Here is a 22,804-nt window from a genome sequence, read left to right as displayed (position 1 = left end):
GAAAACATTGCAGAACCTAATGAGAGGCTCACCAGGAGCAACTTGGCAGTTGTTACTGACATGCATTTGCATAGCTACCGTCTGTGTTTGAACTGATAGAACTACGGCTCATTGAGCATTAAAAAAACCTTTCTATTCAGCATTTGCCCTATAAAAACATACAGAGCAGAATCTGGATTTGACGGAAAATACATGTAGAGTGGACATACTTGCATACTATTGCCGATACACTGCAGGTTTTTATATTTTGTTCTTAAATGGATCACTTATCTATTTATTTTTCAAGAAACGTAAGAAAGCAAGAGATGACATCAAATAATTGAAGTAGGTGCCTAAAATGTTTATCTCCCTTTCCTATTCTTCATAAGAATAAGTGAACATGTGAATGTATGTACAGTCCAAAATAGATAAAAACTCATTGTCATATATATTTACATATATAGAAACACACAAATTGCGCAACTGGATGTGAAAACTATGATTCATAATTTACTATGGGCATTGCTAGACACAAACATACTCAAGTATGCAGTACAAGACAACTCCCTACCCTCTTATATATTGAAAATATTAATAATATGAATATTTATGCATAACCACATTTAACAAAACAAGAAATCTAAAAAATACAGTCTTGCACCATGACCTCAATGGTCTGTACTAGACCCATTTCATTTTTCTAATAAATAATCCATCCATCCATTTTCTTCCACTTATCTGTGGGCCGGTCACAATAGCAGCAGGCTAAGCAAGGTTGTTCAGATGTCCCTCTCCCCAGTTTCTTCCATCGTCCCGAGACATTTCCAAGGCAGATGTGATCTATAATGTCTACAGTATGTTCTTGGTCTACCCCAGGGTCTTCTACCAGTTGGACAAGCTTGGAAAACTTCTAAAAGAAGGGAGCACCAAGCTCGCTCTGGATGTCTGAGTTCCTTACCCTATCATTAAGGATAAACCCAGCCACCCTATGGAGGAAATGTTTGTATCCACTATCTCATTCTCTAACCCTTCACACCGCACCAGTTCACCTGTCAATCTCTAGCTCCATTTTACCCTCAGTCTTGAACAAGACCTTGAGATACATCCGCTTCTTCACTTGGGGCAGCAACTCACTGTCCAGAGGGAGTAATCTTCTATTTTCTGACAGAGAACCATGGCCTCAGACTTGAAGGTGACTCTTAACCCAACCACCTCACAGTCCACTGCAAACAGCTCCAGTGCGTGTTCAAGGTTGCAGTCAGATAAAACCAACAGAACCACATCTGCAAAAAGCAGAGAAGCAATAATATGGTCCCAAAACTCTCCTTCCCCACTGTTCCTTGAGATCGTATCCATGTAGATCACAAACAGATTTGGCTGCCAGTGCTCCTCCTGGATCTGAGGATCGACAATCAGCCAGAGCTTTCATTCCAGGGCATAGGCTTCCCCAGGGAGAGCAAGACATAAGATATCCCAATCACACCTCGGAGCACACCCTACGGTCCCCTTCTTAAAAATGGGAATCACCATCCCAGACTGCCGTTTCGCAAGTACTGTCCCTGACCTACATGTAACATTGAATAGACGTGTCAGTCAAGACAATCCAACAATTTCAAGTGCCTTTAGCATCTCGGTGGATTTCAGGAGCCTCTTAACTACCTCAGAGACTTCTGCCATGGATATGGGTAAATTTCCCCAAGACTAACGGCATAACTTGATCATCTTTGGCCTAAGGTGTTTAAATACCCAGTACTAATTTGGAAGGGAGACCCTACCAGGACCCCAATGTCCCAACAACACAGCTACAGCCCCTACACCATGATACGGTAGCGATTCTGGGAGGAGTCTGTTGAAAGGCTGTTGAATGTGTTTCTGGGTTACTTAGCACAATTGATTGAATAATAATTACTGGACGAAAATTCCCACATCACATGAAAACAAGTTAGAAGTAATAAGTATAATATAGTTTGGTTTGGTTACTTTTTCAATGAAACCTATGGAAAAACTTAAAATGAATTAACTGATGATTGTTATCAGATGAAAAAATAATCATCTTCACAGAAGACACTGATAGATTTTAAAATAATATCAAAAATTCCTAAAGACAATCTTTTCTAGACTCAATTCCTAAATATTTTAGAATCGAAAACATAAGTTCATTCATATTTGGCTGCTCGTCTTTCGCAACAGTGTTTTAATTATGTTCATAAAAGCATCAGCTACCCATATAGCTAAGAACTTTCCAGAAACAGGACCACTCCAAGGGCTCGAATTCTTTTTCAGCATCAACTGATAACATAGCTCTTGATGTAGTCCCTGGCAGCATGCACAAAATATGGAACATATGGCGTATGTTACCGACCAAATCCTTAACAAAGCCTGCCAGATCAGGTTGAACCAGTTGAGGAAGAAATTTCTCCAATCATGATGCTAACTTAATATTGGAATTTATTAATTATAATACACGACAACTTGAGTAGTGGTACATATTTGTAGAAGCTACTGTACCAAACATCACATGCTCAGCTCATGAATGAAACATGTAAAGAAAAGCTAGTGGAAGCTTGAGATGAAAGATACACTTGTGATCTCCTAACAGCAAATAAAAACACCGACACACCACTAACCCACCAGAACTCTGTTCACATGCAATCTGATTGGCCAAGGATTAAAGATGATGCAGTGAACTTGGCCCTGCAAGAGCTCCCTGTCAGGAAAGAGAAGGAAAGCTTGTCCTTATCAGGTCTGCAGTTGGCCTTTGGGTTTGTGAGGGTGCCAGATAATGTCTTGTCCAATCTCCGGCAGTTACTCTGGGTGACACAGGCCAGGTCTCTGCTCTGTCACGAGCTAAGCCTGCTGTCATCTGAAGCAAATCCCCAGAAAACCTCCCTCAACAAAACAACACAGACTTTTACTGTTTTATGTTGCTATTACTGTATACCTCCACAGCCCATCTCATATATGAAGTTAAAAAATGCTGGAATCAAGGGAAAACAAACCTAACTTGGCCTAGAAGTACTGATTCCTCAAAATTATCAAAGCAACTATGTTTTATGTAAAAGATGAAATAGCTCGGTGGTTTCTCTATATAGATAAAATATACAAAAAGTAGATTATATTACACATTAAGTGACACATTAACATTAACCACTGTTGCCTTGTTGACAACAACCTAACAGGCATACGATAACAAAAATAACATTTTTGAAACTTTGCAGATCAAAACAAACTCACACAGGGGAGTAAGAGAGTTGGAGCAAAGCTTGAAAGCTTACTGAAATATCTCCAGAGATTCAGCTGTGAAGAACACTGATGACAAGTATCATTTATTTAGTAGATCTCTGTACTGATCTCTTCTGTGGAATCACAGATATCAGAACATCACTAGGATGTTTTGATTGTTGGAACTGGGCATGAATTGAATTTTGCTGTCCAAATGTATCCCTTGCTCGGATCTTCCAGCAGAAGCCTGCCTGTCCTTGCACAGCTGGCATAGCAGGCACATTACATTAGATCTACCATTAGATCTACAGGATGTTGATAAAACATGAACCTCTTTTAATGAATAATTAATTAGCTGAGAGCTCATGAATCATGTATAGATTATCTAGCACATATCTTATTAATAGGATTGTCTTAATTGAGTTGCAGAGAATAAAGAAAGGATTAATCTTGGGATTAATATTAATGAGGTCTGCGGCTGTGAGGGATGACTGCGGTGTGAAGTATAACCACAGAAATGTTTCCTTTATAAATCCAACAGATGGAATCTAATCTAATAGTGCTTCTTTCAGGAATACAAGGATAGACACAGAGGAAATGTGCTTACATTCCACTCGCAGAATTCAATTAAAACCAATTATCATTGGTCTACATCATGAGAAAAACCAAATATGTAAGGACAATTTCTCATAGAGCTAATTTGAAGACTTTCTGGGAAGGAGAGGGGGAAGGAGAGGAAGCTAAGGATTAAGGATAAGGTACTGTATTTCCATCTGGTCTAACGGAAATCTGGATGTTGAGCAATTTAAACCCCTCCTCTATGAAAGTCTCTTGTGGGGCCTCTGCGATGACTGCCCCTGTGCATTCCACTTTAAGCCATTTTTTTCTCTCCTTTTTTTCTTTTTTGATGTTGTCACTCCCAATCTATCGCTGCCCTGACAGACAAATGAAAAGCCTGTCCATGTCTGGCAGCTCATTTCGCTGGCAGGTGGCAAACAATTAGACACAGCAAATGGAGGCTAGAGGGGGAGTGACATGAAAAGCATGAGACAAAGTTGTATATGTGGTCAGGAGGGTTTGTGTGAAAGCATTTCAAAAATAATACACTTTACTCTGGCGACTCATTTCAGGCTGCCAGTTCCCATTATGAGTGTGAGTGGTGAGGGCGACAGGGCTGGCTGTGGTGTGGCGTGAGGCCGCTTCTGTTTAATCTGTCATCAACGCCCTGGAGACCCCCACCCTCTCAGCTGTCCTTTCTCCACATACTCCTCCATCTTCTCCCCTATTCATCAGGCTCACCTCAGCCCAGCACAGCAGCAGCAGTATGCATTAAAAACAAGGGAGGCCCCATTGTTCCTCCTGACTCAGTGTATCCTCTGCTGTCTCTCTGGGGCCTGGCAGTGATTACACAGACACACACAATAACTGTGTGTCCAGAGGACAGGAGGGGGTTTTGTTTGTGCTAAAACAAACTCAAATTACTTTCAGAAAAATTATGATTTTCAAAACTTTACCAACGATAGGGGACAGGGATCAGGGGGGAGCTGAAGCTTGAAATCCCTGCAGGAGCAGGTTTGTAAACTCCCAAATCCAGACAGATTACTGTGTGGTTTTATCTAATCCAGGAATGTAAATAAACTGCAGCAGTGCCACAGTGCTTCAGAGACCTTTTCAAACACAGGAATTCCTTGCCATGGGGGATGAGTAGAATACAAGTGGACGGAAATTAATAATGTGTCGTATGCTGTTCAGAAACTATTAGTGGTATACTGGATAACTAAAATAAAGCCAGAGGATTAACATCAGTATTTTACGGCCCCATGAGTGATACACACACATCTTTCATGGCTATGAAATGTTTGCTAGCTATCCTCAGAGAAATGTAAACCTCCAAGAAGGATACAGTGAAACATATGATAATATATAATATTTATACAATTTATTGTTAGCTTATTATCACAGTTTGTTTTTGGCTTTAACAAAGTTTTCTTTATCAAGAACTATATAAAACTGGAGTTCAGGCGAAGGACCTGACTGGTGTTTTAGCTTTTGTAACTACAAATCATTTACTGTATCATTTACTTTAGTTGTATAAGTATATTTCTACCATTTCAGGAGTTGGTTTCCATTAATTTCTGTAAGGTATGGACATTGACAAAACTTGATTTTTTTGTCCAAGTTACATTATAATTGTGTTAAATGCCATGTTTTACCCAGAAAAAAATCATGTGACTTTGATAACAATGAATACGGACAAAAGTAGGTTCCAAAATGGTTAACTGTAATGTTAAGTGTACATGATTTGTAGTAAATGGGCTAAAATATGCAAAACCTCTGGTACAGTTCATAACAAAAAAAACTGACAGTGATTTTTTGAAAAACAGATTATCTACAGATGGTGCTTTCTCACCTGTCAAAGGAGTGAAACTGCATTGGTAGCATGGCCTGGGCTTGGGCCTTGGTAGGGTCCGGGTAGGACACAGGCTCCAGCCCAGCCTCCATGCCCTCCACTGGAGCTGCCACCAGGCTCTTCAGAATCTCCTTGACATTAATGCCCCTTTTGGGCTGGCTAATGCTAATGATAGAGGAGGAAGATTTCAGCACTTCCATGCTGGGGGATTCAGACAGACTTTCCTGGGACTTCTTCACCTCTGAGGACAGAGTAGATATGAGCTCGCTCATGGCATCTGGCCCTCCTGCTCCGTGGTCCAGATCAGACCCATTAAGGATGCTGGCTACCTGCTCCTCTCCGATACCAGAGTCTGTGTGGGGAAGGGAGCTTTCCATGTGGAGGTCTTCTGATTGTGCAAGATGGTCCTTACTGCTGTCAAATACTAGCGGTGTTTCTGCAGCATACACACACACACAAATGACTGCAGTTAGCCACATAAAAATATATGTACAATTATGCTTTATATGATAAAATAATTACTGTGTGAAAAATAAGTACTAAAAAAACAAATACAAAATAAACAATAAAAGAAACAACAAGCTCCCAGAGTCCAGAGTAATGTCTTCAAATTTTTGTTCCATCATGATGATTAAATCCTCACATTTAATGAGTTATAACCACCTAATGTTTGATGTGATTAAAATAGTCAATACTTATCGTATATAATTAATTAATTAATTAATTATAATTTCAATCCCTGCACTATATTTATTTACATAATACACGTTTACAATAATTACGGTCTCTACATGTCTACTTAATTATCATAATTATATTTGTCGGAAATATAGATTTAAAACTGAAATAATTTGATACCAATACCAATGAATAAAACTGAATTCCAGAGCTGGCTTTACATTCAAAGAGTTAATTTAGCATGTGAAGAAAGAGCCATGTGGTAACGCAGCTTCTTAGATCTCTCTCCAGAAGCTCTGATCCTCTGGTGAGATTATCTCTCTGTTATTCTCCATCTATGCTAATAAAACATGAATCCTTTTTTCAGCTTCCTCGTGCCTAAAGCCCTCGGAGGCATATCTATTTAACTCGTTTTGAAACTGTGACAGAGCAGTCAGATAGCGGCTCTTTTATTCTGGTCCATAATATACTGTATACTTTACCTTTCTATATACATGAGTTAATGAGTTAGAACCAAGAATCTTTTCATGAAGAATCATTCTCTTTCCATACATTGAACATGCATTGTCTACACAGTGATCAACTTGACCCAATAAATTCTGATTATCCCTGAGACAGCCAGAGTTTACTTTCTAGTCTGATTTTGGTTCATCCTGACCCAGTGGTTACCTAGATGCAAGGCCGGCTATATTAATATTCATCACATGCCCCCTAACAAGGTCAGCAGGGCCTGATTTAGCTGGCAAGTCGTCTGGCTTCCTGGTCCATCAGACAATCGTCTGCCACATGCCGTCTGGAAAATTCCCCCATTTTCTGGTGAAATTTATGAAGGCGGCAGTGTGCCTCTCTCCTCCCAGCAACCTCTATGATCCCATTCTCCTCTGGTGGATTGCTTGCCTAATGGGCACTGACAGATGGGGCTGAAAATAGCAAGCCTGGTTCCACTGCCCCAAAAACCCACAGTAGTTGGTCAGCATGCTGCTGCTTTCCCATCTCTCAACTTCTCCCTGCTCATCTTCTCTGTCTTCATCCTCTGTGTGTTCCGAGCTCTCAAATTACACTTTCATATTCCCTCTGGCTTCTCTCTTGTTCCTGTTGTTTCTTTTATTCACTTCACCTTTTGTCTGAATGGAAGTTGATAAAGTACGCTCACTCATGCATCTTATAATAGCAAGTTGGCACTTCAGCAGACATTGTGTTAAACCTTTGTAGGCAGCCACTGATTTCCTTTCATGTGACTTAATGTATGATTTATGACTTGAGGCACATACTACCTTTCATTTCATAGAGAACGATGATGCCTATTCAAGTTCATAACTACCATCTCCAGCCCCAGTCTCCATTTGCTTCTGCATTTAATTCTGTGCAGTGCAATTAGCAGAGCTCATGAATAAATCATACCTGAGCCAGTGGAGTGCAGGCAGGGTATCCCTGCTATTATACTGAATGAGCTCTCAGCTCAAGCTGGCAGCAGTGTATCAGAAAGGACCAAGGACACTTAACATTCATTTATATCTGACACAGTCACCACAAGCTAAGATTAGTGAGCAGGAAGAATGGACATAAGAAAGGTATGGCACAGCTGTCAACACCTGTGCTGGTTGGAGAGTTGATCTCCTGACGCATGCTGCGGCCTGATTGGCTGCTTATCCTGGCAGTCTCACGTTGAGGCTCCAGGATGTCGCGGTACTTGGAGACCATGAGGACAGAGATGAAGTACACCACAGCTAAAGCCAGGAACTGGGCTTGTTTACTGTCATCCTGTGGAGAGGAATCACAATATGGTTACGCCACTCTCTATTCAGAAAATCTCTTTTCACACAATGCACTGCTGCTGCCTGAAATGGTTCTCTCACAGCAAAAATACCTTGCAGAAAGCATGAAAACAAATCAAACTACTGCCATTATTCTCTAACATATTTATAATACTTTGAAATACATTACTTTGAAATATATCCATTCAAATTTGTGTTCAACAGACAGCAGTTCAGCCAACAAGGGCAGCTTTAGTGTTTCACCTGTTGATAGAAGGGTGTTACATTGCACACCTGTTTGCCTGCCAAAATAAATATCCTATTTTCATCCTCCCTAACTGCAGCCAAGTCTTTGTCACAAGCACATGCATATTTTGCACATACAGAGATCCACACACACAGCCCTGCACTCACCACATCACGAAACACCACAGCGCGTAGTCGATTGATGTCCACATCCTGCAGAAGGCGATCTGGGTCCTTGATGGGAGACAGGTTACTAGGGACAGTCTCTATGGCTGTCTAAAGCAGAAAGATAACACAATATGACATGCTACCCTGTTCAGTCAAAGTTTTTGCTATTACTTTTTTATTTTACATAATTTTAGGGATTATCAAAGTGACAAATATGGAACTGAAAAATCTGCCAACATTTGTTGTAGACAGAGACAGATTTCATATAAAAGAGGGTATAAATTAGGCTTATAATAATAAGAGAACTAATTTAGTATGACTAGTCAGGTCACATTAAAAGCATGGGGAAAAGTGTGTTAAAGTAAAATTCATCGTACAGATGAAATTTGCAACAAGGGGCACAGAAAGCAAAGTTATGACAGCACATCCTACCTTGCTGGAAGACACAGCATTTAGTAGGATTTCCTGAGTCTTGTGGTTGTTGGGAATGGAAGACTTATTTCCCCTGTTCCTGTGTCTCTGCCTGCACTCCAGACAGTTCCTAACAGCCACACAACACACTGTGCATATACATACACACACAGAGACACACACAGACACAGAGACACACACACACACACACACACACACACACACACACACACACACACACACACACACACACACACACACACACAGCATACAAATAGGCTCTCATTTCAGAGTTAAATGGAAATTAAATGTTGATAACATGCATGACCTCTTTAAAACTAATCAGTTATCTCTGATGACTATTTGTTCCAGAACTGCCGGAACAGAAGCTGGGAGTAAAATCAGCAGCCAGACTGATTTCACACTAAAGCCAGTGATGAGAAATTGTATGTTTGCAACAAGGACACAGTGAAGTCTGAAGGCTATTTCCCATCCCCCAGAGCACAACTTGGAGTCAACAATCTAGCAAAGCCAGGCTATTGCAAACAAAGACCCACAGGCATGAACAGATATAGACATAGATACTCTCAGGCACCAAAACAAAAAGAGACAAAAATATACACATTTTGTATGCTTGTTTTATGTATCAAACAAATCTACTAAAACAGCTGATTCAATATAATTCACTGTGTACTACTTATAAACTACAGAATGTAATTTCTGAAGAAATTGCAGGTGTGAATGCTGACGGTAAACTGAATTGCTGGCTTTGAAATTGTGTGAAAAAGATGTGTGATATTTGAAGATTTGTTGAAAAGATTACACTAGACTGAACTGCTGGCTCTAAAAGTTAAATCAGAATTTAATAATATTAATAATCTGTAAAAAGTAGAATATTTTAAGGTGTTGAAAAATTGCTGGCTTTACTTTGTATTAAGTAACTGAAGGAGTATTGAAGTTGGAAAAGTGGGAAAGAGTACAATGAATGGGACTGAAAAGCTGAATAAATATGTTCAAGAAAATGTGTTTGGTGTACCCAACCTGGGTCAGAGGCTTCCTTTTGCTCAGATTTTAGGTGAGGTGCACCTCTCGTGATTATGCTTCTAGTGCCCAGACCATAACTCCTATCACCGAAATAGGGATATGCTGAAAAATAAGAGAACCTGCTGAGCCCAGTGGGTGAGATTTGTGTGTGTAGAGTCAAAAATGTGACCACACTAGCTGTAAGTGGATGTGAAATGCGGCTTCTGAAAGGTGTGGAAAAGTAATAATGTCCTAATTGAGCTTAATATGTTGATGTTTAAATGAAGTTTCTGCATTGAAAAATGTAGAAGGAGTTAGGTGCCAAAAAATGTAGCAGAATAACAAAAATATTTGTTTCTTTCAGCATTCACACCCAATTCAGCAGCCATTTACTTTGCATTCAAGTGTAAAATCTAAAATGTAAAAAAATCTTTATTATGTACACAGACACACACAAGGGCAGAGAGGACCTCGTGGAGTCCTGTGGGATACACCAATGACAGACACAAAAGGCTACCATTTGCAGAGAATACCTGAATGCACTGCAAATGATTCTCTCTCCTTGTTATGAATTCCAAAATGATGATTCTGTCATGTTTTACTGCTGGAAACTGCAGCAAAACCTTGCACTTTCTTGAATTTAGTATACAATTAGCAAAGGACTCTTAAATTAATTAGCTTTGCTGATCAAACAGAGGATTTTCAGTGTGTAAAGAGAATATTGTCATGGCATTTTCTAACTCATCAATTTTCTCTGTAACTGGCAAAAAAAAATCTGGTTTACCTCGCAAAACCCAACATAAAGATTCTGTAATTGTAATTCACTTCTCTCTGCACTGACTGACATTCACACCTATGGCAGGAAACATACAAGCATGATCTCACCAAGTCTGAGGCACTGACGCATCAGGCCACCAGAGGACATGTTCTTCTCAGCCTCGATCTCACTGAAGTTGAGGGAGCTTGAGAACACCAACACGTCTACCATGACCATGAGACGGGACAGGAAAGTGATGGCGGTCTCTGAGGACATGCCCTGTGTTGCCTCGATGTTCTCCAGCTCCGTCTTACACAAGCAACAAGGAAGACACCAGTCACATAAAACAAACATTCACATGTACAATATCATCTTTGTAACATTCTTCCATTCTCTAGTTGTGATTAAAGTATTTTTCTAACAGAAACACGCAAAATAGAAGATGGAAGCAGAGGAAGAGGAGCAGATCACACATGTAAACACAGTGGTGGGTGCTGCAGAATTTAGGATCTGCCACTGAGTCAGAAAGAGGGCAGCAGCTTGGACCATTATTATTATATGAGGGTGAGTAGGGTGTAATCTTTGAGGAAGCAGAGATAATGTTCACAATTGTAGAAATGTAATATTAATGGGAGTCCAGCTGACTATCAAACACCACATACAGTAAGGTGATATTCTGTCAAATACTTGATACTTTGATAGCAAACACTTTTGGTTAGCTCTCTTCTCCTTTGTGTTGAAACAAGGAGAGGTTTTCTCAGGAACATATTTGAGAAGGATGCCTCCTGCACCAGAGGGACAGTACATTTTCAGATCTATTTAATGAGTATTATGCACAAATGGCAAGTGAATACATTGTGAAATTAAGAGAGAGAAATTAAAATAGTATAAATAATAAGCCTGGCAAGACATGCAGATGAAAACATGATGATTAAAATCAATTTTAGTTCAAAGCAGCAAATTAAATCTAAGAATTACAGTAGACTGATACAAGTAACCATGAATGAAACATAGGGAAGTTAATTACAAACAATGTCCTCAGCATTAATTGTAGCAGAGAGAAGCGAAGCAAATAAAGGTGGCCCCAATCAATAAACACAAACAGGTCTTATTTCCCACTGGTGCATTCTGTACTGTAGTAAAGACAGACAACAATGGACAAAGCAGTTACAATAAACCAACACTAGATGGAGTTATTCCCCCACAGTGAAGACAGTGAGATGCACTTACTGTAGGAGAGGTGGCCGCTGAGAGAAGGGGCAAGATGCCTCCACAAGCGATAATGATGTTGTCTACCATTTGTGAGATGAGGTGGATAGTGTTGTGGACAAAAATAATGTTCTCATTACTATTAACAAAGTCCATGACAGACTTGGTGGAGTGGCTGCAGGGGAAGGAGAGAAAGAACTGGATTATTATGGGTCGAAGCAATTTTCACATTATATATATCATATGTCAACTTTACTCTAAATTATCTTATATTTACAGGATGAATAAACAGCCAGATTCAATCAATGTCTGAAAGCACCAATATGTTAGTTCTGATATGGAAGGGTAATCTGAGCATCCCTACATGCTTCATCCTCCCTCACTGTCTCTCCCAAGCGCACATAAACCACTTCACAAACCTCCTCCAGACATGGACGTCACTCTCCAGTGCAAACAGCAGGTCAGTAAGCAGTCTCTGGTGCATTGCTGACCATTTGAACTCTGGGATGCGGAACATGGTGGTGCGTGGGCCAGGGCTGAACTGACGTCGCTGTTCCTCTGTCATGGGCATCCCCCTGAAGCCCAAGTCAACCCGTATGTCCCTCTCCATCTGAGTGGCTATGCGGCCATGTAGACTCTGAAAGGAGGCCAATTAATCAGTATAAAGCAGTAACATGAGATATTGTTTGAAGACCAGTTGCTAATCATATTCTTCTGTCGAGATCGATAGTACACCCTTAATGAGATATAATGCCACTGTGCTACTATTCACTAAGAATGATGAATTGCCAGATTAAAGTGAGCCCTCAAATAAACTATTCCTGCCTGCAGGTAAAGAAAAAATACAACAAGCTCAATGCAACCTCTAAACATAAGATGAATGAGTCAGCAAGGTCCTGCAAAAAACAGCCTGTTTAAAAAGCAGCAGCGATGAATTGAACATGAGCAATTATGCAACAGCAGGGAAAGGTTTAAAAATAAACCTTGCCTCCCACCAGACCACCATCAGTGACCCAGTCTAGGCAAAAGAGCCTGACCTCTGAGAAAGAGCTCAGCTCATACGAGAGGAGGGGAGTCGTGAACAAATCCCAGGCGATTGTTGCAGAATAATGCTTTGTCTATTTCTGCCCTCCTGTTGGCTCATCCAACTATTCCAGCAGCCCACTTTCCTGAGTCTCAGAGGGATGTTTCCTGATGTGCACCGGGCCATTCTGTCCCCATTACACCAGAGTTTGGCAAGGAAGTGATCCCACTGGGTCTGTTAATATAGAACTGTTCACTAAAGGCCAACACATCCTGACAATTGCAAATGGTTTCCCTCCTTGACTTCCACTCTGTGACCCAGCTGCTGCGATGTTTCTGCATTGATGATCAACCTACTGTTATATTTCCTTCTGGCTAAAATTTCCTGTTATTCTGAATCCAGTTAACTCAGTGAACTTCTACTATTTCTTTCATGAGAAAGTCTGAAAAGAGGAAGACTGTCTTTTTGTGTTTGATAACCTTGTTTATATGAATGAACTACATGATAATTTAGCTTCAGACCAACCTGTGTGGTGGCGGTCGTCTGAATCTTCTTCTCCTTGTCTTTGCCATCGTCTGATCTCTCTGTGTCAGAATTGTTGCTTGTTGTATCTGCTGCACTGCTGGTCTTAACAGTCGAGGGATCTTCAGATGCCACTGCAGCTGTGCCCTCAGTGACCTCTGGGCTTTTGGAAGAGACCTCAGCCTCGGTACCAGCCACAGAGCTGATGCCCTCCAAGGCCGCCTGCAGTTCAAACTCATCCTTCTCCAGGATACTGGGTAAGGAGCCAAGCTCAGAGCTGCCTGTCATGTGAGCAAGAAGCCCCAGTTCATCATTGGTGCTGGTGTAGACTGGAGGCTCTGGGCTGGGCAGGACCAGAGGCTGAGCTGGACTGAGATCAGGCAGTAGCTTGTCCTCCATGCTGCCTGCCACCTTGCCGAATAGGAAGTTGTTGCTGTTAGGTATGGTGTCCTTGTCATCATCTAGAGTAATGAGAGGGGGTGCATTTTGGTCATCCATGCTGCCCTTTGGCAACAACACACTGTTGACATTACTGTTGAGCTTTTCCACAGCAGCACAGTAAGCATTGTCCAACAAAGAGTCCACCTCCACCAGTGCTCCATTCTCAGATACACCCAGAGTCTCAGAGGATAAGTCCATATCATCTAGCTTAACCTCCGTAGCCTCCACCTTTTCAGCCTTGATGTCCACCAGGAGGTCATGAACTTCAACCTTGACCCCATCTACCGTACCCTCTGTTCCTCTGAGACCCTCTTCAGGCCCCTTCCCTTCAGCCAGCAGGTTGCGCGAGTCTGTACTCTCATAGTCCTTCTCGCTCTCAGGTGTCTGAGAGTTATCTTCCATTTCTCTGATCTCAACCGCGCCCTTGATGCCGGAGCCCTGGGCCGACAGACCAGAGATGGTGCTGACAAAACCCTTCTTCCCTTTTTTAATATTCTCCTCTTCCTGACGCTGGTACTCTTCATACATCTTAGCCAAGTACTCTTTATGTGCCTCATATGTCACCTACAGAAAAGGCAAAGTTATAGATAATGTTAGCCACACACATTAATGATGCAAACAACTGTGGTGATTAGTTTAGTTAAGATAAGACAAAATAGATTAAAATGTCTCCCTCAGCAGCAGAGGTCAGTGTTTCCTCTTTGTTGTTCAAGTACAATACTCACCTTAGAGTGCGCTATAGAGAGTGTGTCCACCCACACACGCCATCCTCCCCACTCATATTTGATGGCATGGTAAAGCAGAATACGAAAGATGTTGTATACCATCTCAGTGATCTTCTGCTCATCAGAGCTCTTAGGGTTGATGTAGCCCAGAGAAAACATCCAGTCCTGCCATACGGAGCACTGAAGCAGGCACCTTGAAAACCCATCACAAAGTAAGTAATCTCAGCAAACTTTGATCCTCTTATCTTTAGCAAGTTTAACATTTATAAATGATGTTGTTGGTAAAAGGAATATTTTTTAACAACAGTCTTTCTATCAAAATTATACCAATTATTCTTTCTGCTTCTCCTCAACACCTTTCTTTGTGTCAAAAGAACATTCAGGCACTGTTTGTCATTTTGTTATTCACATTTTTTTGATAATTTGGCCATTTATATATTCATCTGCTTGTTTATTTGGCAACAGTATCTAACAAAATGACAGCCAAGATAGAAAAGTTTATTTTTTTTCTATTTTATTCAACAATTTGACTTTCTGCCTTTTAATTTTAGGCTAATTATGTTGTTGATTTAGGTCAGTGGTTCCCTAAGACTTATAATTTAATTGCAATATGTCTTATAAGTGTGACTGTCAGAAGGAGAGATTGGGTGTGAGAGTGAAAAAGAGAGAAAGCAGGAAGGAGCAACTGTCAAAAACTGTCATGGAAACATCTGCTGGAGAAGATGTGCATGTCTACGGATGATTTAGCATCAATATGAGCTTATTAACCATTGTACAAGGAGGAGGAACAATGTGCTTTTTTAATTTTTTTTCCTTTGATACATTAATCAGTAAGATAATTGAGGGAGTGGGTGAGTAAAAGGCGGTTTAGGTTCTGCTCACCGTCTGTTCTCTCGGCTGTTGCTGAAAAGTTTGATCATGTCTGACAGGAAGAGCCGCCGAACCTCCATCAGCTCTGTGCTGGGGGCGGAGTTCTTCAATGAAGTGGCTACCACCTTGAGAATCACTGACGCAAACACAAATATACTCACACACTGTAAATTTTACCAGAGAGCCGAGCACTTAGGAATAAAACTCAACGTGACACATAGGAGTTCGGTCTAGACCTGCTCTATTTGAAAAGTGTCCTGAGATAACTTCTGTTATGAATTGGCGCTATACAAATAAAATTGAATTGAATTGAATAACAGGCTTACTTGGGTTCTGAATCTTGACAGTCAAGTCCGGCTCAGGATGAGGTTTGTGAACTACCTGTGTGCACACCTGCTCTGTCAAAATCTGGTTGAGGGAAGCAGTGAGAAGACATCACGGTCACAAAATATATACAAAGAGACCAATAGTGCAGTGATGTTGAGACACTTAAGAGGAAAATGTTTTGTTACCTCGTACAGAGTGTTGTAGGTCGTCACGGTCACAGTGTTGGTGTGCAGCATGAGCCTCTCTCCCAGGAGAGTAAAGAGGCTGTGTGTGTGCATGATCTCCACCTTCCTCCTGTGGATAAACACACACAAACACACACACAGACATAATGGTAAAGTGCCTTGTTTAGAGCTCCCTAAGCCACTGGAAGGATCAGTGAGTGCCATCAGCAGGCTTCCTTACGCTCACCCACAGGGAGCCGGGCTCTGGAGACAAGTGTCAGGAACTGCCTGCTGTCATAAATTGGAGGAATTTTGTTGGAGGTGTGTAGGATAACGAAGATAGCCTGTCACTATAAATGGCTCCAAGATACAACAGAGGCATACCGCAGGTGAATGGGTTCAACAGTGACAAACTACTTCTGCAAACAGCATAAGGACTGCTGTCACAATGCTAAGCCAAAGCTGCTGCCACTGCCTCAATACGAGTTGGGACTTTTCTAATAAGACGATTTTTTTTTGTATTTCTCAGAGGGTGGCAAATTGGACACTTAGGAGAAGAGTAGCATTTCTCACAGCTGTATAAATATGGAAATTTGTGAGAAAAGGGCAGACTGATGATGCATAGCAAGCTGAGATGGAACTTGAGCAAGACTGCTCACCCAATGTGGTACAGTGGAAGAGGAGGCCTTGTTGTAAATGCTATAAATGAGAATAATATTCAGACAGTCACTTTTTTTTTTTAGTGAATAGAGTTTAAATCACCAGTTGAGACAATGTTGAAATGAAGGCACACTGTTTAAAATAGCAAAATTGGATGTTTGCTATTCAGTGAGAAGAGATTAAGGTAATCATACAGCATGAAGCATATTCAGTTCTAAAACTAAAAACTTGATATGCAATATTCATTATGTTGTCTCTTTTAGTTTATGATTAGTGGTTAAGTACCAGTATTTGCAATTATAACAGTTTCAGTGGAGCTTATGTCAAATATCCTTTTATAGCTTTTCTCTCTCATAAGTTTTCTCACAACCAATCTGTAGATCACATCTTACTGACAACTGAGACACAACTAACAATTTCTAATCACTGAACTAAACAAAATCACAAATTTAATCATCAAGAAGCAATAACATCAACAAAGCATGGAAGAAACGTGCTAAATTCTTTATGAGTTGCACTAGAGCTCATAGTGAACTCAGATGGTGCTTTAAAATGTATGAAAGCTATTAAAGTGTGGGGTGAAAGGCAGGCTTTCAGGAAGCATTCATGTCCCTTGAGGCTTTTTGCCTGCACCTGGGGCAGTCTAGCATGGGCTTATGGCTGCCCTTTCCCTGCATTCAGCAGGCACCAGTAACACCACAACACCTGGTGCCCCACCACTGTGATAACAGCAAAATCCTCCTTTCCTCCCTGCATCCCACATTTTGAATCATTGGCTCTGTACCGATAGGCATTCTCTCTCTACTCTCCAATGTGCAGCGTACAGAAGATATGCTGACATTCTAGCAGGTAGTTTATTATTTATTTCACTCCGTGGGACAGTAACTTGGTCCTCTTCCACCAGTCTTGTATGTGAAGTAATGGTTTTATGGCAAAAAGCCAGGAATTCAGGTGTTCTACAAAGAAGTGCACCCTAATTTGCAAAACTGGCATCCAGTCAAAAGGTTTTTGGCTCTTCTAATTGTACACTTTTTCAAAGAAGTGTCAGGATCAGATGAATCATCTTTCTGAATATAAAGCCTGATTTATGATTTTTTTCGTATTATTGTTAACCTGGACATTGCAGGGACGTGGAAAGGCTTAAAGCGGCAAAATAACACAGCATAGACACATAACAGACATCTGACAATTAATAATCTAGACCATTCATTTTAAAAACACTTAGAGTGTGTAATTACAATCACAGCTATTGAAATTGGCTACTTACTTGTGGCCCAAATGCTTGAGGAAGTACCCAAGGACTTTGAGGGATTGTACTCGAATGCTTTCACTCTTAGAGGCCATGAGCTTGTAGATTACCCTGGAATAGACACAAGCAGCGAAAAGTTGGCAACAGCACATGGTCTTGACAGAATAAAATATAGCCCTGTTGATGAAAAGGCCCTGCACTGGTTAGCTGACAACCACTTTCCTTCAGGGAGAATTTACATTAGCATTAAATGAATGTCCTAATGAAAGCAGCAGCCTTTCCACAATGAATTCCTCAGAACTCACAAGTAGTGATACACTGTGTGCATTAATATTTTATAGGATCACATGGGGTAAGTTTGATCATCTGTGTCATATTGTGAAATCAATATGTTAATATTGTTACTTTTCCATGCATAGGTTGTTTTTTTTTCTCACTGAACTTGTGAATTATTCATGCATCTCATAGGCACACAGCACAAGTGGTAGGTGCTTAGGGTTATTTTGTGAAATCACCTCTTCATTTTGTGCCTGAACAGCAAAGGGATTGTGTCTTACCGTATTCCATTTCTCTGGTCAAAAGCAGGGATCATGGAGGCTGGATGCTCAGACATGAGGGCTACCACCAACTGCAACACATCATGTAGGTTCTCATCCTGCAGACGAACCATGAGAGAAAGACAATGAGAGATAGATCAGATGAAGAGAGAGAATATAATCTACTTTCTTTGCTAAAACTTTGCAGCTGCAGTAAAGACATTATGTATGTGTCGTGCAACAACTGCAATTGCAGAATGCACCTGGTACACCTTACAGCGGTGCAGAGGGCCGAGGGCCATTGCTAATCGAAATGATTCATTAATCTTGCTGGTTAGTTTAAATAAAAACTTAGAATAGCAGCTCTTAGTGCAGCTAAGTGGCACACTGCGCACAGAGTGAATTCCCTTGGAGCTGGGATAGACTCTCATGTACCTCATGCATTGTTAGCAAATAGTTCAGGATGCTCTGCAGCTCATCCTCCTTCACACCTCGGTCCTGAAAGAATGCAAGAATGAGAAAACAGATAAACAATTAAATCACGCATTAGTCGGAAAATAATTGGAGAAGGGTCACTGCAAATAAATACAGTACATCTGCTGTATATTCGTTAATTTAGTACGATTGAAAAACAGTCAGGCTTAGATTGGGTGTGCAATTGATGCATCAGTCATGAGAAGTTTCTACAACCAAACAGTTTGAACAACCAGATAACTCTTACTTTCCTAAGAAGTTTGGCCTGGTGCTAACATGAAGACACCAAGCCTGTTCTCTGTTAGTGTTAAAATTCATCTTATTTTTGCCATGCCCTGGAAAGTCTGTTACAGAATGTAGCAAGGTAATTATCTGCAGTGATATGGCATGCTGGGATGTGGGCAGCAATACAGTCACCTGAACTGTAGGGTAGAAAACATTCAAAAAGATAAAAAACAGAATCAGATGTGTGATATACAGCCCGGCACTCTAATACCTTTGTTATTGATAAGTGTATAATTTATTTTTAAATAATCCAATTAATCTACTCAGTAAAGCAACACAATTTCCACATTCATGCATTTCCAAACCCAAAAGTGATGCATTATAACTTTGTCTGATAAACATTCAGCAGACCCAGAGGGAGTCAATTACAAATAACTGAAGCAAAGAAAAACATCAATTTGTCTCATTTGAAAAGCTGGAACCAATAAGTGTTTGGTATCTTTACTTGATAAATTATTTAACTGATTAGATAATTATCAAAACAATCATTTATTGATTTTCGCTTGACTGACTAATGAATTCATTAAATTAGTTTCAGCACAACTGCTTTTCTTCCAAGCACACACTTTTTAGCAGGAATAAATAAATAAATGTCACTGAATGCATTAAGGAGCAGACCGGCAGAACATTTTAAAGGATAACACAGGGAGAATTGACAATCTCCAAATTTTCTCAGCACAGTTCAAAATCAAGCTGTGTGAGGGGCTGCGAGGCATGAAGACAGGTGGGATATACCTTCAGGATGAGTTGCTTGAGGAAGAGAAGCATGAACGCCCGCAGAGAAATTATTTCTTTCTGGGTCGGCCTTGGACCATCTGTAGTTGAAGAGAGAGTGAGAGAAACAATAAAACTGGAACCAAATAAGACACCTTTCCATTTTTTTCCAGTCTCCTCTATATTTTGTTTTTACTGGCAATTTTTATAATCTTAAGTTCCTCTTTGATTCTTTTTTTTGATTGAAAATGAAATGTTTCTCTCATTGGTGTGTTTTGCTCTCCTCCTTTGAGCTTTCTAAAGGAAAATCAGACAAAACAGAAAGATTTCAAAGACAGACTCAGTTTTCTTTGCCGTATCATCAGATCTATACCGATTTACATGATTCACCTTGAATGTGAATGTGAGTATTAAAAGTCCCACCAGGTTTCACCAACAACCTACTCAGAGAGTGTGGCACTCTCCCACTTTGTCTCCCATCTCCCACTAGGAAACAGAAGAATTTTTACATTAACAATTAAACACATTTTATATATATTTATATATATATAGCATGCTTTAAGCTCACGAGAGGTCCTGGAGAGTATTTAGCCCAAATGTGTTTATCATTCATGCTGCATTCAAAGTCTCTGTGTATCCCAGGTAGACTCGGCCACAACATAGTGCCTTGGCAACCAGCCCAAGGTCACCATAGTCGCACCTGCCCATCACACTGGCCAACATTTCATTAAAACTACCCAGAATGCCTGTGCCAACTTAAGGTCAATTTGGCACTCTTAAGTCAGACTCACATATCCATCCCTGTCATGAACCTCATTCAGCATCTGACAGGCTGAACGCTGTCAGCAGGTGTATGTATGTTGCCTAAATAAAGAAGAATGGCAGGATATGACAGAAAGCATTGATTAAATGTCACATTACAGAGCTGCTGTACTGGTTTGGTTGGCACAAGAATTAATTTTGACAGTCAGATCCTATTCAATATGCTCAGCTCTTTTGTTTTTGACCAAAAAGTGTTTGCATGTACACACTAATGGGCTGCAGCAACAGGCAGATCAATACAACACAGAGCTTTTCAGAAAATACAGGATATAGCATACATTAGCACTTATAACAATACAAACACGAATCTCCTTAAGATTAGCAGCACTGTACCACAAAGGCTTCTTTTTGGCAGTAAAACCTGGCATATATTCATTCATTTTATTCATCCTGTGTAGCAAGCCAGGCATAAATTCACTGACAAAATCTTTTACATTTGCAGAGGTATTAAATGACAGTAACTGGGCCAAACACAACAGCAAAAGCCTTTCAGGGAAAACTGGTCACTTTGCCCAATTTCTTTCTTCTCTTCTCAGCCCTGATAAACTCCAACCTCCTCCTTGCCTGGACACATGTTCAAGTGAAATGGGGACAGTGCCATGATGACAGATACAATGGCAGCAGACACCTGACCATCCTGCTGCTCTGACAGCCAGTCAATGTAATCAATGATGAGGCTCCCTGAGGTTGCAGGATGATGGCAAGTGCCACTGCATCCCGACACTGATTAATAGAGAGAGAGAGACCGAAACCCAGTGCAGGGACAGAGTCTGACATGGAAGGGATGATAAGAACATTATTACCGCAGCTACTGCATCCAAGTTATTCACAACCAATTATGCTCAGCAGTTTCTACGCTGCTCTTGTTCCTCATTCACATATTGCTTTACTTCCTGCATCCCAAGGGCACAGGGAGAAAGAGTTAATTGAAAAACAATTTATGTCCATGTGATTAATGCAGGAATCTTATTTTGGCTTATGACTGATGATAATAAAGTCACGGCATACACAACAGCGTGTGTCCTGTATACTTGTATAAAACTTTAAATAGAAAACAAAAATAATTATATTTCCCCTCACTGAATGCTTTTAAATAAACAAAAGCTGATAAAACACTCACAATGCAACACGTTTTTTTAATTGGAGCAGCAATAATTGGTTTTCCAGAATTCTTCTCAACTGCTTAACCTGCTCTGTTTAGAGCACTTGGAGTATGTTGACTTCAAACTGCAATGACTGAACATGTTGTAAGACTCACACAGGTCAAACATGAAGGTAAACCCATTTAAAACATGAATGTGTCAACAGCTCTTTCTCTTGAACTCCATTTGCTCCAGTGGATTTCTCAGGTGTAAATGTGTAAATCTGAAGCAAGTCGTTAAAAGAAGAGAATGCATGTGCTAAATTGCTCAATGACTTGCCTGTAATCAGCACTTTGTGTCTTACATGCGATTATTTCATTAGAACGAAGGCACGCGCAAAAATCAAATCAACCGCGAGCCATGATCAAATTATTCCTCTGAAGCACCTACATGTCTGTCACTGGTGATTTCTCCTGTAATGGGAACAAGACAAAACCAGCTTGAATTGAAAGTGGTGACTGACCAAACAGCTTGGCTAACTGCCTCATTAATCAATATTTAGTAAAACAGAGGCAGGACACAGACAGAGACAAAGGGAAGGTGATTGCGATTGAGACAGATTATGTGTTGGCTTGTGGGTACATATCAGACACTGAAAGAAGTTGAGCAATGGGCATCTGTCTGTGAGTGCCTGCAGTGATTCTGTGTATAACCGAATGATACATGGCTTTAATTTGATAGCACTCTCTATTAAGACCTGAGGAGGGGGGAAAAAAAGAGGAGGCACTTCCAGAAACAGAGTGTGTAGCTGGAGGAGCTTTGTTTTAAATGTGTTCTCTGTGTCCCTATAATTGAACACTTCATTATGTGCTTGGCTCTCTCTTTCTTCGTATGTGTCTCTGTTTGGTCATTTTTCAGTTTAGAAGGACAGAGAGAAAAACTGACCTGCCAAATCAAGCGCAGATCAATGGATCCAGACCCACTCTGAAAATTACCTACAGAAGGACGGTGATCTGTTTTCGAGATATCTTCCCCGGAATCTCTGCCATTTC

General features: G+C 40.5%; 1 protein-coding gene across 5 annotated transcripts in view; it reads right to left on the bottom strand.

Annotated features, from left to right (window-relative positions):
• nbeab (neurobeachin b) overlaps positions 1–22,804 on the bottom strand; it is a 193,812-nt gene that overhangs the window by 99,119 nt on the left and 71,889 nt on the right. For 4 of the 5 annotated variants that reach the window (XM_051397178.1, XM_051397180.1, XM_051397182.1 and 1 more), the window contains exons 14-29: positions 19,870–19,949; positions 18,811–18,873; positions 18,397–18,494; positions 17,858–17,950; positions 15,952–16,060; positions 15,766–15,847; positions 15,452–15,575; positions 14,570–14,762; positions 13,407–14,408; positions 12,277–12,494; positions 11,879–12,032; positions 10,777–10,957; positions 8,890–9,017; positions 8,458–8,565; positions 7,882–8,050; positions 5,612–6,047 (exon numbers count right to left, since the gene is read on the bottom strand). In XM_051397178.1, coding sequence (XP_051253138.1) covers positions 5,612–6,047; positions 7,882–8,050; positions 8,458–8,565; positions 8,890–9,017; positions 10,777–10,957; positions 11,879–12,032; positions 12,277–12,494; positions 13,407–14,408; positions 14,570–14,762; positions 15,452–15,575; positions 15,766–15,847; positions 15,952–16,060; positions 17,858–17,950; positions 18,397–18,494; positions 18,811–18,873; positions 19,870–19,949 — 3,238 coding nt within the window. The remainder of the gene's footprint in view (positions 1–5,611; positions 6,048–7,881; positions 8,051–8,457; positions 8,566–8,889; positions 9,018–10,776; positions 10,958–11,878; positions 12,033–12,276; positions 12,495–13,406; positions 14,409–14,569; positions 14,763–15,451; positions 15,576–15,765; positions 15,848–15,951; positions 16,061–17,857; positions 17,951–18,396; positions 18,495–18,810; positions 18,874–19,869; positions 19,950–22,804) is intronic. The other variant, XM_051397181.1, reaches the window with a different exon arrangement.

The sequence above is a fragment of the Dicentrarchus labrax genome, unplaced genomic scaffold (assembly GCF_905237075.1).
Source record: "Dicentrarchus labrax unplaced genomic scaffold, dlabrax2021, whole genome shotgun sequence".
NCBI lineage: Eukaryota > Metazoa > Chordata > Actinopteri > Moronidae > Dicentrarchus > Dicentrarchus labrax.
This window is presented reverse-complemented; position numbering and strand designations above follow the sequence as displayed.